This window comes from Helicoverpa armigera, chromosome 29 (assembly GCF_030705265.1).
Source record: "Helicoverpa armigera isolate CAAS_96S chromosome 29, ASM3070526v1, whole genome shotgun sequence".
Taxonomy (NCBI): Eukaryota; Metazoa; Arthropoda; class Insecta; order Lepidoptera; family Noctuidae; genus Helicoverpa; species Helicoverpa armigera.
Genome location: NC_087148.1, coordinates 1,415,531 through 1,430,629, shown reverse-complemented (window position 1 = coordinate 1,430,629; position 15,099 = coordinate 1,415,531). Strand labels below are relative to the sequence as shown.

The window sequence follows — 15,099 nt, the reverse complement described above, 5'->3', positions numbered from 1 at the left end:
GCTTCGCAGATGATAATTTTCGTAAGACTTAAGACTCAGTTGCACCATTTAACTATAACGATAACCAAACCATAACCAGCCGTATACTTGCCGCCCATTGGTCACATCGGCGATTTGACAACTGAAAATGGTTCGGTTATCGTTATAGTTAGATAATCTCAAATGGAGTATAGTAAATGACTGTTTAGAAAGGTCTTAAACAGTTTCCTCAATGCCTAAGTTACTGTTAAAAACGCAGTACGAAAAAACAACACCACATGATAACTGTATTTTTTTATTATTAAGAAACAATTAATAAATAATAATAATCAAACAATAATTATAATACACAATCTTTATGTTTTTCTACCAGATTGGTAGAATTTCAGCTTTCTTCATTTCATACATTTTTGTGCTATTACACATTTTATTTTTTTTAGACTTTTTTGCATTTTCTTAGTATCGAGCACAGCTGTAGGTACTCATTTCGTATAATTGAATATCCTTTATTTTCAATCAAAAGTCTTAAATATAAAATAATTGGATTTTACAAACCACCACATATAAACTTATTTTTATTTTGACCAAATGGTTTTTGGGGCATATTGCTGAAAATACCGCATTTATTTAGATATTTATACAACTCTAGTAAATAAATTTCGTGTTTTAATAAATAAACCATTCAGTCAAAATACATATTTATCTCATCCCTTTTAGTTAAATTATAGATTCTTTAATTTAACTCACAAAAATTCCTTTTCATTTTCAAATAAATCGCTGCCGATATAGGAACTATACTTTTCAATATAAAATTTTTCGTTTCCATGAAAATTAAATTAAAGAATATATTGGCACTCGACCATTTACAATTTGTGGAACTGAAAATACAGAATAATGATAAATGTTATGCGAAAATAAAGCCCCGTATTAATGGTAAACTTTTGTTTATAAAGTTGCATCTACGTGTTGCTATGTTGCTACCAACATGTTGTCGAGTTGATAATGACAGTTGACAAGTTCTCGCTCAAAGAGAACTAAATGACTAGCGGAGATGTCATAACGCAAAATCTCCTAAGAAAGTAGCGCGACAACATGCGGGTGTTCGGGGGACGAGGAACGTTACTAGCTCCGCTATCATTCACCTTCTTTGAAACTGGCCCACTTTTTGTAAAACGAAAAATCTTCAACAGATGTGTCAAATAACTTGAACGCCTCGTTATTGCTCTCGTAACGGATCGTTTTGGTCTCGTCCGCCGTCTGTATTTGAGCTAGAAGATCATTTGATATAGGCTCCTGACCTACCTGCCTTATGGCATCTTCGTTCGTCTTTCCTTACTCCGTGTTTTCGAAGCAACATATTTGTTGCTCAACAATTATGTTGATCAACAGTTGCTATACATACAAATAAATGTTTACCATGAGTACGAGACTTAAGTCAGTGAGTTTGGTTCTTCTTTCGCATTGTAACCTAAATTTAATTTAAACTATTTAAAATACAGCCCTTCAAACGTAATATACCAGTTTAAAATCCTAAAAAAAAACACAAAATCCCGATTAATACAGTTCCTACAGTATAAAAATGCATTATATTCAATATATATCTTTATATCAATGATATATCGGGTGTGTCGTACCTAATCATATTAAATCCTATCACATATACTTTATGATATTCTACGGCGAATTGTAAAAAATAACCCAATCCATTCAGTGGTTTAGCCACGGGAGTCATTTTTCGTTTTCATAATTTACAACATCATGTGTAAAGCGGAGATAAAGTTAGGAGTATTGAATGTTTTGACCAGTTGACAGCTGTCAGTTTTCAAGGGAGAATTTCAGTTGTTTGCAGTGACTGACTCTTATATAGTGTTCTAATTCTCGCACATTTTCTATTTATTTCATATATTAACCAGTATATTAACGTATTTAATTTAATGTGATTAGGTATGTCACTTTGTATGTTGCTTGATACGTACATATATACTATGTTCCGAAATATATCTGAGTCACAAATAAACTGCCATTTTCCAATATTCTATCTTTTGTTTTTCTTACTAAGCCATTAAGTCTGACACCAGTCTAACCAAGGGGTATTGGGTTGTTCGGGTAACTGGATTGAGGAGGTCAGATAGGCATTCGCTCCTTGTGAAGCACTGGTAGTCAGCTGCATCCGGTTAGACTGGAAGCCGACCCCAACATAGTTGGGAAAAGGGCTCGGAGGATGATGACTGAGATATATTCCGGAACGCAGTCATATAGTTTTTTCTAAATCTAAGATAGTTACGCAAAGGTGCTGGAACACTTAAAACATTGAGTGACTTAAGATTCGGTTTAATTTAAGGTTTTAATATTTACATACATTAAAAAGGAAATAAGGTTGAGTCGTCCTCTGTGCCTTTATAGCATTGCATTATTACGTTTATAACCGACTCAGCAAAAAGCAGGTTTTCAACAAGGATATTTGTATTGTTTTTTAGGCTAGACTATTCTAAATTCTGGTCATATAATTGGGTTCAGTTAAGAATTTTTTTTTGTCAAATTACTGATTTTCTGTGTTTTTAACCGACTTAAAAAAATAGTTTCTCAGTCTGACCTGTACGTATGTAGGTAAGTTTGTGTTCGATGATCTCACGTTCGGCTAAACCGATTTTGATGAGGTTTTCAGCATAATGTGTGTCCAGAGAAGGTGTTAGGTATATAGATAAGGTCGGTTTCATTTTAAAATTTTTTATACTCACATATTTATGATAAAACCTTAAACTTTACAAATCTTTAGTCACTATTTAACATAAATAATGTGATTTTAAAACTTGATAGAATTGCACTTTATCCCATGTCTAAATAATGTGCCTATTGTGAAATACTCTACTTGTTAACCGACTTCCCAAAAAGGGAGGTTCTCAATTCGTCGAAATCACAATAATAAGTGGGCGGATTATTTCGAACTTTTGACAAATGATTCACCCATCCATAGGCTGGCCTCGGCTGTATTGCTTAACCTAGCGATACCCTACAAATTTCTTTACATAATTTGTTTTGAATTAGAAGCAAAAAAAAATATTTATGAGACATAAATTAATTAGAATCAAAAGGTATCTATTGAATTTAAACATATTTTTATCTATTTTGTTTGTATGTAAATTGTAGGTATAATGTCTTTTTTTACTAATTTAATATGCATATATGCTAAGTATATCTTGAATACCAATAACAGTGTTTCGGAGGGCACGTTAAACTGTAGGTCCCGGCTGTCATTGAACATCCTTGGCAGTCGTTACGGGCAGTCGTTACGGGCAGTCAGAAGCCAGTAAGTCTGACACCAGTCTTCCCAAGGGGTATTGGGTTGCCCGGGTAACCGGGTTGAGGGGGTCAGATAGACAGTCGCTCCTTGTAAAGCACTGGTACTCAGCTGCATCCGGTTAGACTGGAAGCCAACCTCAACATAGTTGGGAAAAGGCTAGGCAGATGATGATAAATGCTATGTATCTGATTTATTTTTCAAATTAGATCACATTATTTCGACATGATTTTTTGTGTTAAAACAAACATATATTTTTTTAAATAATAACCTTTTTATTTAAATATTCTAAATCTATATCATCACGCCCCTTTTGGGGAAAAGCAGACATTTCACTCGTGATTGATTGAATCAATCAGTTGATACTGTGATTAATTTTCACTACATAGCGTAGAAAAACATTAATACATTGTTGTATTGTAATATTGAGAAATTGATTTGAATCAATCACACCATATTTTTGAATCATTCAATCACGTGCTCATTAGTAAAATTCTTTACAAAGCTTTATCAATCATTCACTACATCTATAAGGCTCCAACTTTCAGTTATCAATCATCTTACTGATTGATACATTGGCAGTACTTTCACACATATTCATTAAAACCATAATTTTTACAAACGCTTTTCAAAACTGATTGATTCAGTTAATCAATTTTAAATAAACTTTTAGCTTTCAAATAACAGGCTAAGGTTGATAATTTGAATCAATCATAGTTTTTTTTGCTGTCTTCTTTTTATTTACTATACTTAAAATAACCAAACACATTAAAAATTAATATGCTTTTGGTTATTGTAAATATTTGTGCAAAATAACTACTTGTGTCTGTATAAGCCGAACTCAAAATAACTGGTCAGATTTTCATCAAACAGACAGAATAATTCATAATTTAACTTTAGGTACAATCAACCAATGACATGTATGCCCTTCCTTAAGCAAGTTTTTGTATAGAAAACAATCAAATATAATTAAGTCGAAATTCAGCAAACACTGTAAATATAATATCTTTATTATTTTGTCAACTTTCAATATTTTTTTCTATAAATACATATCATTAGTTAATAGAACCTAATAATTGCTAAAATACCCGCACAAACCCGGGTCGGTCGTAAATAAAACGTTGAAGTTTTGAATCAATCATTTATGAACCAATCAAGTATGAATCAATCAGGCCTCTCTTACATGACGCAGCACTGCGAGGCGTCGGGCGCGGGTGCTGCAAACCCGTGAGGGGGGACGCCGATGTCTCCCACGAGCTCGGTCGGGGGCTGGCCTAGGTCTTGCATCTATGGGGGAAAAGAAATGTATAAGATTGGGGGGATTACATCATCATCGGCACGAATCTTGCGCTCTGACCTTCACCTGCACAGAAGTAATTTATTGGGTCCCTTTTGTGGTATGAAGAGAGGTGCGGGGGCGTTGTAAAGCGGTGATTGGCCCGCAGTGCATCGCGTCATAGCCGTCACTCGGGATTGGTTCTTTGCTAATAAATCACTTCTGCGCAGATGAACGGAACGCTCAAGATTCGTGCCGATAACTATACAAGCTTCACTAATATAATAAAGAGGATTTTTTGTTTGTACCCAAAAGGGTTTGAAGCTACTGAACTGATTTGAAAAATTCTTTCACAGTTGGAAAGCTACACTATTTCCGAGTAACAGAGGCTATATTTTATCCCGGTACGGGCGGTAGTTCCCATAGGACGCGGGTGAAACCGCGGGCAATCGGCTAGTACATAGTAGAATTATATAAAGGGGAGGTTTTGATTATTTGTATGTTTGAATCGAACAGGCTCCGAAACATGTTGACCGATTTGAAAAATTCTTTCACTGTTGGGAAGCTACATTATCCCCCGTGAACATAGGCTATATTTAAACCATTATATATGGGTACAGGTAGTTAGTATATGCGGTTTTGGTATATGCTGTGCCCGACAGGGTCCATAATTGTGACATAAATTACCCTGCATACCACAACTGTGAACATTATACTAGGTACGCATTAAAGTATTGAGAAAAAATCGTGTAGAACTGCTGGTTATAATATACATACCTTCTGCATAAGGTCGAGTACGACTTCGAACCTCTTCCTCTTGACATCGTCAGGGTCTGACTCCTGTTCAGGCTCCAGTTCGCTGCAGACCTGTTCCATCAACTTCTGCTGTTTCTCGAATCTGGAAGAAAATGATATATATCATTTTCTCCATATGAGTAGGCACTTAACTAAAGGTAACAATTTTAAAAACAAACCTCATTTTAAAAATAATATATAGGTCATAAAGTTAAACAACGCTCAGCTCAGTCTGCTCGTAGTTGGGTTTCATATTGTCATGACGAGTTTTTCCGTGTTTCGGAAGGCACGTTCAATTGGTGAGTCCGGGCTGTCATTTGAACATGTTTGTAGTAAGAAGCCAAAAAGTCTGACAGACTCAAGTTGCACGATTACTATGCCGACGGGGTCAGATAGGCAGTCGCTCCTAGTAAAACACCGGTGCTCAGCTGCCTCCGGTTAGACTGGAAGCCGACCCCATTATGATTGAGAAAAGTCCAGCCAGATAACAATGTTTTTTCTTTGTGATTTACTCCGTTATATTTTAACCAATAAGGAAAAGGATAGGCCGATATTATGTATTAAAAATATATCTATTTTTAGTCCTCACCTCTCATATTCACTCTGTTCAATCTTGCCTTTATTCTCAGCTAACCACGTGGGGTATTTGTCAACTAAATCCTTAAGCGACGGGTATAATACCTCTTTAGATAAGAGAGACTGCATCATGCCTTGCATGAACGGCACGAACATGTTTGTTTCTTGCTGAAAGTAGAGAGAAAAAATATATTATTTATACTTAATATTATAAAGGAGAAAAGTTTGTTTGTTTGAATGTGCTTATCTCAATAACTACTGGTCCGATTTGCACAACTTTTAGCCTTGGGAAGCTATACTATCTACGGGGACATAGGTTATATTTTATTTGAGTTCCAGAAGTTGTTACAAAGAAATGTGCTAGTGTATTACATTAATATTAATAATATAAACTCTAAAGTATGTGTGTTTTATTTTTTCTGTAGAACTAGGTGCTGAATGGATTTTGATGAAACTTGGCACTAAAATAGCTTATGTATATCAAAAAAGAAGTTGAGTGAAAAACTAGTAAGTGCACTGCTGAAACCGACTACTATCCGTAAGGTAAACTAATCGTTTCTTGTCCAAAATATTGAAATTACACTTCTATGTGATATGTATTGATATGACCATCTTTTATATGAATTCTTACCTGTCCTTCACCGAAATTTAAATTGTTGAACATGCTAGCGAGATCTTGGTCAGAAAACGGTGTGTTCAGATTTTCTGAATTTGTGTTCAAATTTTTCAATGTCTGTGAAATAGCTGCGGATACCTGAAAATTATGTATAGATTTTCATAAGTATATCGTTCTTGGTTTATTTGCCAATTACAGGCAAAACATATAAGGGTCGATTATACAACATTATTTTTAACCAACCTAAAAAAAATTGTGCCCGATTATCTCGTGTTTTGCTGACCCGATTTTGACGCGGTTTTCAACATAATCTTTGTCAAATTTAAGAGGAGGTTCTAGGTAAAAAGTATATTAACCAATTCAAAAGATAAAATTTTTACAAAAAAAACCGACTTCAAAGAGCACTGAAAGGTACAAATAAATACGATTTAGAAGTCGGTGACGAAATAAACATTATCTGTATCCATTAGAAACCGACTTCTACACCAATACACCTAAAGGTATTTTAACAAGACTTTTTGACCTAAATTTTATTTTTAGCAAATTTTCCTAACACCCACCTCATCAATATTGGTCTGTACATCAGGATCGACGGCTGCGGCCGGGGGCAGGGCGGCCACCTCCTCTGACGTGCCGTCCGGCTTCAGCACGTGAGCCGCCGCCTCTGTAGAGTATAAAGTGTATTTGATTAGAATGGAATTAGGGAGTATTTTCAAATATTTTTATCAGGCATTTATAGAATGAAACCTGTGAAATAATGTTACTTGTGAGATGACACCGGACAGAAGAGTATAGAAGAAGAAAAGATGATGATACTGAGAGAGGCTATGAGAGTGAAGGAATAGTGAGTGCACTTGTGTCCAAGCAAATGCTAGTGCACCATTATATGCCATGCTCAGCTGGCTGATCTCCTCATATGAGAACCACTGCCGTAGCCGACAATCAGGCTGGACGGCATTATTTCTTGGACAATGAAACTTCTTGATTAGACTGGAAGAATTATTTTTAAAATCAATAATGCACATACCTGCCATTTTTGTGAATGTCTGGGCAATCTGTTCTTGTGTTATTTGGTCCTCTGAAAATATATAAAAATCTACTTAAACAGTTATTAATTTAAAAATTATAAATTATCTCTGTACACAGTTAATAATTAGAATAATATAATAATAAAAAGGTCAATTTCTGCATGTTTGTCTGATGAAATATGTTATTTTAAAATTAAAAAATGCATAACTACGGTTGAATTTTAATACTCATTTTAAAACTCAATATCAAGGTATTTTTAGGGGTCTATGCCCAAAAGGAAAAATAGCTGTCTATGTATTAACAGGGCAGGAGAAAGAAGAAGTATTTCACCAGGACTTATGAACCGTGAGAGCCTGAAAGCTGCCACTTTAAAAACAAATATAGTGTTTCAGGGGAATCCCATATAAGAAACGTGATTTTTGTAAAGAACCTTTCGAATTTTAACTATGTAGTTAAAAGAAAGATCACATACACAATATAAATACTAATACAACATACAACAATATGTACCTAGCTTTAAGCCCCTTATGGTATGCAAATAAATAAATATGAAATAATACAACATACCAGGCACCCCACTAAAGCTGCTCAGTATAGCCGACATGTTACTCTCGAACTGTGCAGCGGCTTCCTTGATGAACTCCTCACTCCACATGTTGGACGGCACGTTGCTGGGACCTTCAGCTGTTGAGGCTGCTGACTGCTGCTTCTTTGTCATCTCTTCGAGGGTACCTGGAAGGTTGAAAGGCATTTGTGAAGAGTAGATCCCAACTCATTGCCGTCTACCAAGCTATTTTCCCAACTATGTTGGGGTCGGCATCCAGTCTAACCGGATGTAGCTGTGTACCAGTGCTTTACAAGGAGCTGCCCTATCTGACCTCCTTAACCCAGTTACCCGGGCAACCCAATACCCCTTGGTTAGACTGGTGTCAGACTTACTGGTTTCTGACTACCCGTAACGACTGCCAAGGATGTTCAATGATGGCCAGGACCTATAGTTTAACGTGCCATCCAAAACATAGTTATTGGTGTCTAAGATATATAAGGTTGGTGTATAGTATACATAAGTATATGTATTGTGAAACTCCATAGAGTAAACTGTATAATATAACAAAGTGATGCTATGAATATTTATAACATTGCACTATTGATTTTGTTAGCTAACCAGTTTGGTAATAGTACCTAACGATCATTATTAGTTCAGCATTAACATAATGGGTCATGACTTGCTATAATCATTACTAATACAATAAAGCTGAAACTATTTTTTTTGTCTTCAACCCTTGGTAAGACTGGCGTCAGACTTACTGGCTTCTGACTACCCGTAACGACTGCCAAGAAGGTTCAATGACAGCCAGGACCTACAGTTTGACGTGCCATCCGAAACACAATTATTGGTGTCCAAGATATACTTAGAAAGTACATACAAACTTAGAAAAGTTGCATTGGTACTTGCCTGACCTGGAATCAAACCCACACCCTCATACTTGAGAGGTTGGTTTTTTACCCAGTAGGCCACCACAACTTTTTAACTATTGCTGAAGTTGAAAAGATAACTTTCTTGAGTAATTTAGGCTACATTTTATGTTGATACCGGCAGTAGTTAATATGGGGCATGGTGAAACCGTGAGAAAATGACATGTGTTATTATACATATACAAGTAATTTCCCACAGTTTTCCACCAGAAAGCTTTCTAGCACTGAATAAATGATGAGTTTTTCAGTTATTGTGTAGAATGAGGTTTTGTAAAAGATGTTTAGTGATGAAAATGTGTTTATTCATTTGCCTATTTCCTTTAGTTTCACTCATGTGCTGTGGGAACTACTGCATGTTCCAGGATGAAATATAGTCTATGTTACTCGGGAAGAGTGTAGCTTCACAATAGAGAAAGAATTTTTAAAGTCGCTTTGGTAGTTTCTGAGCCTCTAGGGTACAAACACTAAAAAAGTTTCCTCTTTATTATATTAGTATCTATTATTATAGAATCTGACGAAATATCAATAGCTAGGTGCAGTTATTTCATCATAAATATTAAAATTACACTATATTATAAGACCATTTTATTACAATAAATTTTGTGTTGATATAGACAATGTAATTTTCTTTTAAATAAAGTAAAATCACCATAGACAGAAGAACGAATATCCAATTACAAAAGACATTCATACAATAAGAATTTCCGTTTAATAATGAATTTTTAATGACCAAAGTTCAAGGTGATACCTTTACAACTTCGCACATACATTATTTATGCACCTAAACCCTCAAAATAATTATTTGTACACTATATTTACATTTAAAATCACACATAGGTTATGTGTTGTGTAATACGACCATGATCAAATTTAGAAAACGGAAATCAACTTACTGTCTAATAAATCTTCTAATTCCGGGTCAGCGCTCGCTTTATCTAATTCTTGGTTATCCGACATGTTTAATTAAGTGTTTATAAAGAGATTATTTACAAAAAATATTTCCTTTTATTACGATCAAAATTTTTATGTCAGTGTCGGGCTGTCACGGTTTCAGATTTTTGGTCTATGCTTCAATTCGGGGAATGAGCAAAAAAATAAATCATGCATGACACTGACAGGTGCGTGATAGTGTTGCTGACTGTGGCATTAACATTTTAGCCATTTATTAGAGAAAAAATGCACTTGCACATTGATTATAATTAGAAATATGAAGCCATGCCAAAGCTGCTCGGGTCAATCAATCAGAGGTTTAAGGCATATTTTTTATGAGTTACTAGAAAATTGGATTAGATCAGTAAGCTCCACCAAAATACTGTCAATTTTCCTTTGGATATGAAGAAACATCAATAATTTTAGATAAAGCAGTAAAGACTTAGTACAACATGATACTTACAATACTTACTTTTTTCATTCGTCACGCCAACAAATTATCCAAAATGACGTTTTTCAAAATTAACACCCACATTCATCATCCTCCGAACCTTTTTCCCAACTATGTTGGGGTCGGCTTCCAGTCTAACCGGATTCAGCTGAGTACCAGTGCTTTACAAGAAGCGACTGCCTATCTGACCACCTCAACCCAGTTACCCGGGCAACCCGATACACCTGGTTAGACTGGTGTCAGACTTGCTGGCTTCTGACTACCCGTGACGACTGCCAAGGACAAAATTAACACCCACATTACGAGGAAATATTACTTACGTGGCAACTCTGAGCGAATGAACGAAAGTCAGGTGCTTTTGCGTTTAGTTATACCGAAGAATCTATAATGTTTGTACAAAAAACAATACATAAAATAAAAAAGTGAATAGTTCAACTTGCAGTTTCTTTTCTTATTAAATTAAAATTATAAAACATTTAGAAAAAAAAACGATTATAATAAATAGGAAACATGTTTTTTCTTGTTTGTATCCTTAAGGTTCCCAAGCTACAGAACCGATTTTAAAAATTCTTTCACTGTTGGAAAGCTACCCTCTTTCTGAGTAACATAGGCTTTATTTTATCTCGTTACGGGCAGTAATTCCCACGGGACGCAGGGAAAATCGTGAGAAAACGATTAGTTAGGTATAAAACTAAAATGATATTGGCATGTAATATAATACTTAAAAAAGAAAACAAAATAAATGGAACAAAAATAAGAAAAAAAATATGCGTCAATCTATGGAGTCACTGTAAAGGAATGTGGTGTTTAATTTGCTAAAAAATATAAAACTAAAAAAATATAACTAAGGTGAGAGTTTTTAAGGAGATTTCTCATATTTTTATTAATAATTCTGTAACTTCATCATCTCTCGAGCCTTTTTCCTAACCATGTTGGGGTCGGCTTCCAGTCTAACCAGATGCAGCTGAGTACCAGTGTGCCACAAGGAAAGATATGTAATTTTTTAGGGTTTCGTACCCAAAGGGTAAAACGGGACCCTATTGTTTTCGCTCCTCTGTCCGTCCGTCCGTCTGTCACCAGGCTGTATCTCATGAACCGTGATAGTTCGAGAGCTGAAATTTTCACAGATGTATTTCTGTTGCCACTATAACAAAAATGATAACTAGAATTAAATACATATTTTGGAGGGCTCCCATACAACAAAGGTGATTTTTTTATCCGTTTTACAAATAATGGTACGGAATCCTTCGTGCGCGAGTCCAACTCGCACTTGACCGGTTTTGTGAAACTTCGTGTGTATTTTCACATTACAATTTCAAAATAAATGGTTGTTTTAAGAATGTGTTCTACATTTAGTTAGCTACAGTTAAAACAACATAATTGTATGTGCATTGTGCACTTGTACCTTAATTGTAAGATTCCCTAATCCTTTGAGAAACCAGCACCTAACTCCTTGCCGATTTTCTATATTTCAGCAAAAAAAAAATCAAGAAAAAACTTAAAGAAACGAAAAAAAATAAAGCAAAGTCGATGCCGCTGTAATAATTTTATCGATATAGAAGATTTATTCAGTCGATTCAGTTTATGAAACATGACTGCTACCAGTAAACAGAAGTAAGTATCATATGGCTAGATATGGCTAGCCTTTTCCCTGTGTTGGGGTAGGCTTCCAGTCTAACGCGAAAGTACAGTATAAATGCGAAAGTCGGGATGTACCTATGTATGTTTGTTTCTCTTTCACGCAAAAACTTATTATAGTTATCGGCACGAATCTTGAGCTTTGACCTTCACCTGCGCAGAAGTAATTTATTGGGTCCCTTTTGTGGTATGAAGTGAGGCGCGGGAGCGGGCTAAAGCGGTGATTGGCCCGCAGTGCATCGCGTCATAGTCGTCACTCGGGATTGGTTCTTTGCTAATAAATCACTTCTGCGCAGATGTAGGTCAGAGCTCAAGATTCGTGCCGATAACTATAGTTTATATGTATACCACAATAACATATACCTACGCTACTTTAAAAAGTAGATCCCTCAGGATGCGGGTGAAACCGCGGACGGAAGCCAGTAGAACTATACATATGGATCAATTTAACCAACATACCAATGCAAAAAACAGTTCGGCTAACATTTAAATAAAATTCCAGGGTCACATCAGCATCCGGCGATGCTCCTGCCGGGAAAAAGAAAGATAACAAAGAAAAGGAAAAGGAGAAAGATAAAAAAGATACTAAAGATAAAGATAAGGATAAAGACAAAGATAAGGAGAAAGATAAAGACAAGGATAAAGATAAGGATCACCCCAAAGATAAAGATAACAAAGATTCCAAAGATAAAGGTAAGATGGTCAGATACAGTCACACACACATTACAGGTCAGTGAAAAGCATTGGGGCTGATCTCCTTATATGAGAACAGCCTCAGTGGCCCACAATGGGCTAGGACCATTGATATACAAAAACCCAAGATGCACAGTCTCTAATAAAAGTTACGCTCGAAAGTGTCCCCGAACACGAATTCTGTCTCTTTACAATACAATCATACGTTATTGCAAGTTCAATTTTACGCGAATTGCTTAAAGTCGTTATTACAACGCACTGTAGTTAAAGCAATAAAATTTTACGACGGAAGTGGTCGGCTAGGACAAAGAAAATGAGCGAACAATTCTGAATGTTGCGCTCATTTGGTGAGGACGTTTTTGAGACGTTGAGTGTGCATCTTGGGTTTTTTGAATATCAATGGCTAGTACTCCACTATCATAAGTACTAAGAAAGTATGTATGTAGTTGTAAGTTCGTATTACGTAACTTTGAAGGTAGATCCTATGATTCTAAAAGATGGACTCATCAGAATAACCTTTTTACCTTTCCTTTACATAAAAGATAAAGAAGGAAAAGATAAAGCCGAAGTTAAGGATAGAGAGAAGCAAAAGTCCAAGGTTTTGAAGGATGAGTCACCACCGACTCCTCCGGAGCCGGTAACGATATCAAAAACGACTTCCGAGGCTGGTAGAGAGTAAGTTTCTTTTCGTTTTAGACTTTTCATCATCTGCCTAGCCTTTTCCCAACTATGTTGGGGAGAAATTGCCTATAGATGTGACCATAATCCGGCTTACCCAGGCATCCCTCGGTAAAACTGGTCGTGAGGCTTTCTGGCTTCTGCGGGTTGTTCGAAAGGGATACCGCGGCCCTGGTACATAAAAGGCCTATGACGGAACACGACGGTTTTTAGTCAGTAAGAGTCTGACACTCCCTCACCACTGCTAACCCACAGCGGGAGGGGTCGTTAAAAAAAAGGCTTTCTGGCTTCTGATTACCCGTAATGACGACTGCCTAAGATGTTCAAATGACAGCCGAGAACCACCAATTTATCGTGCCTTCTATACACAGAAGAACTTGTCATGACTAGATGGCCACCTATCCACAGATTATCCTTAAATTTAAATGCTACAAACCACTCTTATTATCGTGAATGACATGATCACGTGCCTAATATGTAACGCTATGGTAGGTAAAATATCAAAAGAAACATTTGGGATTCATGCTACTAGTCGAAGTATCCTCCTTAAGTATTTAGTTTATGTCTCTTCATCATCATCATCATTTTCCTGCCCTTATCTATCCCTATTAGTTGTCAGAGCAGCATGTTTTCCTCTTCCATACTCTTCTATCTGCCGTCATCTCACAAGTAACATTCTTTCTAGTCATGTCGACTTTCACACAATCCATCCATCGTTTCTTAGGTCCCATTCCACTATAGGTATGTACTTTATCACTGACTAGCGACCCGCCCCAGTTTCACGCTGGTGCAATCATTATCATCCTCTGAGCCGTTTCCCAACTATGTTAGGGTCGGCTTCCAGTCTAACCGGATTCAGCTGAGTACCAGTGCTTTACAAGGAGCGACTGCCTATCTGACCTCCTCAACCCAGTTACCTGGGCAACTCGATAGATTTGATTAGACTGGTTTCACGCTGGTGCAATGCTGATACTAAATATTCGCCACTATTTAATGGATTTTTTACTATACATATGAACCTCGAACATCGAAATCCGTTGCGTAGTTTAAACATTTAAGCGTAGGTACATAGGGACAGAGAAAGCGACTTGTGTTTCATACTATGTAGTGATTTGTGTGCCAATCTCAATCTTCTCCCGTCCAGTGAATCAGACTACAGGGCTATGGTGAGAAAGGAACGCTTCAAGCGACGCTGGCCAGAGGTCACTAAAGTCTCATTCAAGACTAAGCCCTGGCGTCCTCCACCACCACCACAACGGCCTCCTCCTGTGGTAAGCAGTTCTCTGTTCACCAGCGTATCTGGCAGTAGGCATGGCGAATGGCGAATGAAAAAAGTTAATAAGTCTGTCCTTTAGATAACCCTAAAATAATGGACACGTATTTTTTATTTTCTCTCTCAAATAAATAACAAATAATAATACACAAATAAATATAAATAATACCAACACATCCAATTTCTCTTGAGCAGCCCACGGGCAATGGATGGTTGCTGGGCTACCCAAGATCAGAATTTTTCTTATATCCTCTAAAAATATTTTTGGTCATACTGTATTATTTTGTTGAAAAACCAACCCTTATGATAATCAGGTCCGACCGAAATCACTTTGTGGGTTTTAGAAACATTCACATAAGTAAGTAGTTTTGGAAGTAGGCGGAGTTACACC

The 15,099-nt window shown here is 36.4% G+C and overlaps 2 protein-coding genes across 2 annotated transcripts in view; one reads left to right on the top strand and one right to left on the bottom strand.

Moving 5' to 3' along the window:
• Positions 1-258: 258 nt before the first annotated feature.
• Positions 259-10,144, bottom strand: LOC110381125 (peroxisomal biogenesis factor 19). The gene is made up of 8 exons (XM_064042578.1): positions 9,939-10,144; positions 8,137-8,301; positions 7,568-7,618; positions 7,101-7,204; positions 6,556-6,678; positions 5,938-6,092; positions 5,331-5,451; positions 259-4,564 (listed from the first exon to the last, which is right to left on the bottom strand). Exons 1-8 carry the CDS (start codon positions 10,000-10,002, stop codon positions 4,457-4,459), a joined length of 891 nt encoding a protein of 296 aa, XP_063898648.1. The 5' UTR covers positions 10,003-10,144; the 3' UTR covers positions 259-4,456.
• A 1,022-nt stretch (positions 10,145-11,166) lies between these two features.
• The window catches only part of LOC110381109 (uncharacterized), a 49,359-nt gene continuing 45,426 nt past the window's right edge, over positions 11,167-15,099 (top strand). The window contains 5 exon segments of the mRNA XM_064042582.1: positions 11,167-11,275; positions 11,902-12,040; positions 12,567-12,757; positions 13,300-13,432; positions 14,580-14,706. Coding sequence (XP_063898652.1) covers positions 12,018-12,040; positions 12,567-12,757; positions 13,300-13,432; positions 14,580-14,706 — 474 coding nt within the window. The 5' untranslated portion in view covers positions 11,167-11,275; positions 11,902-12,017.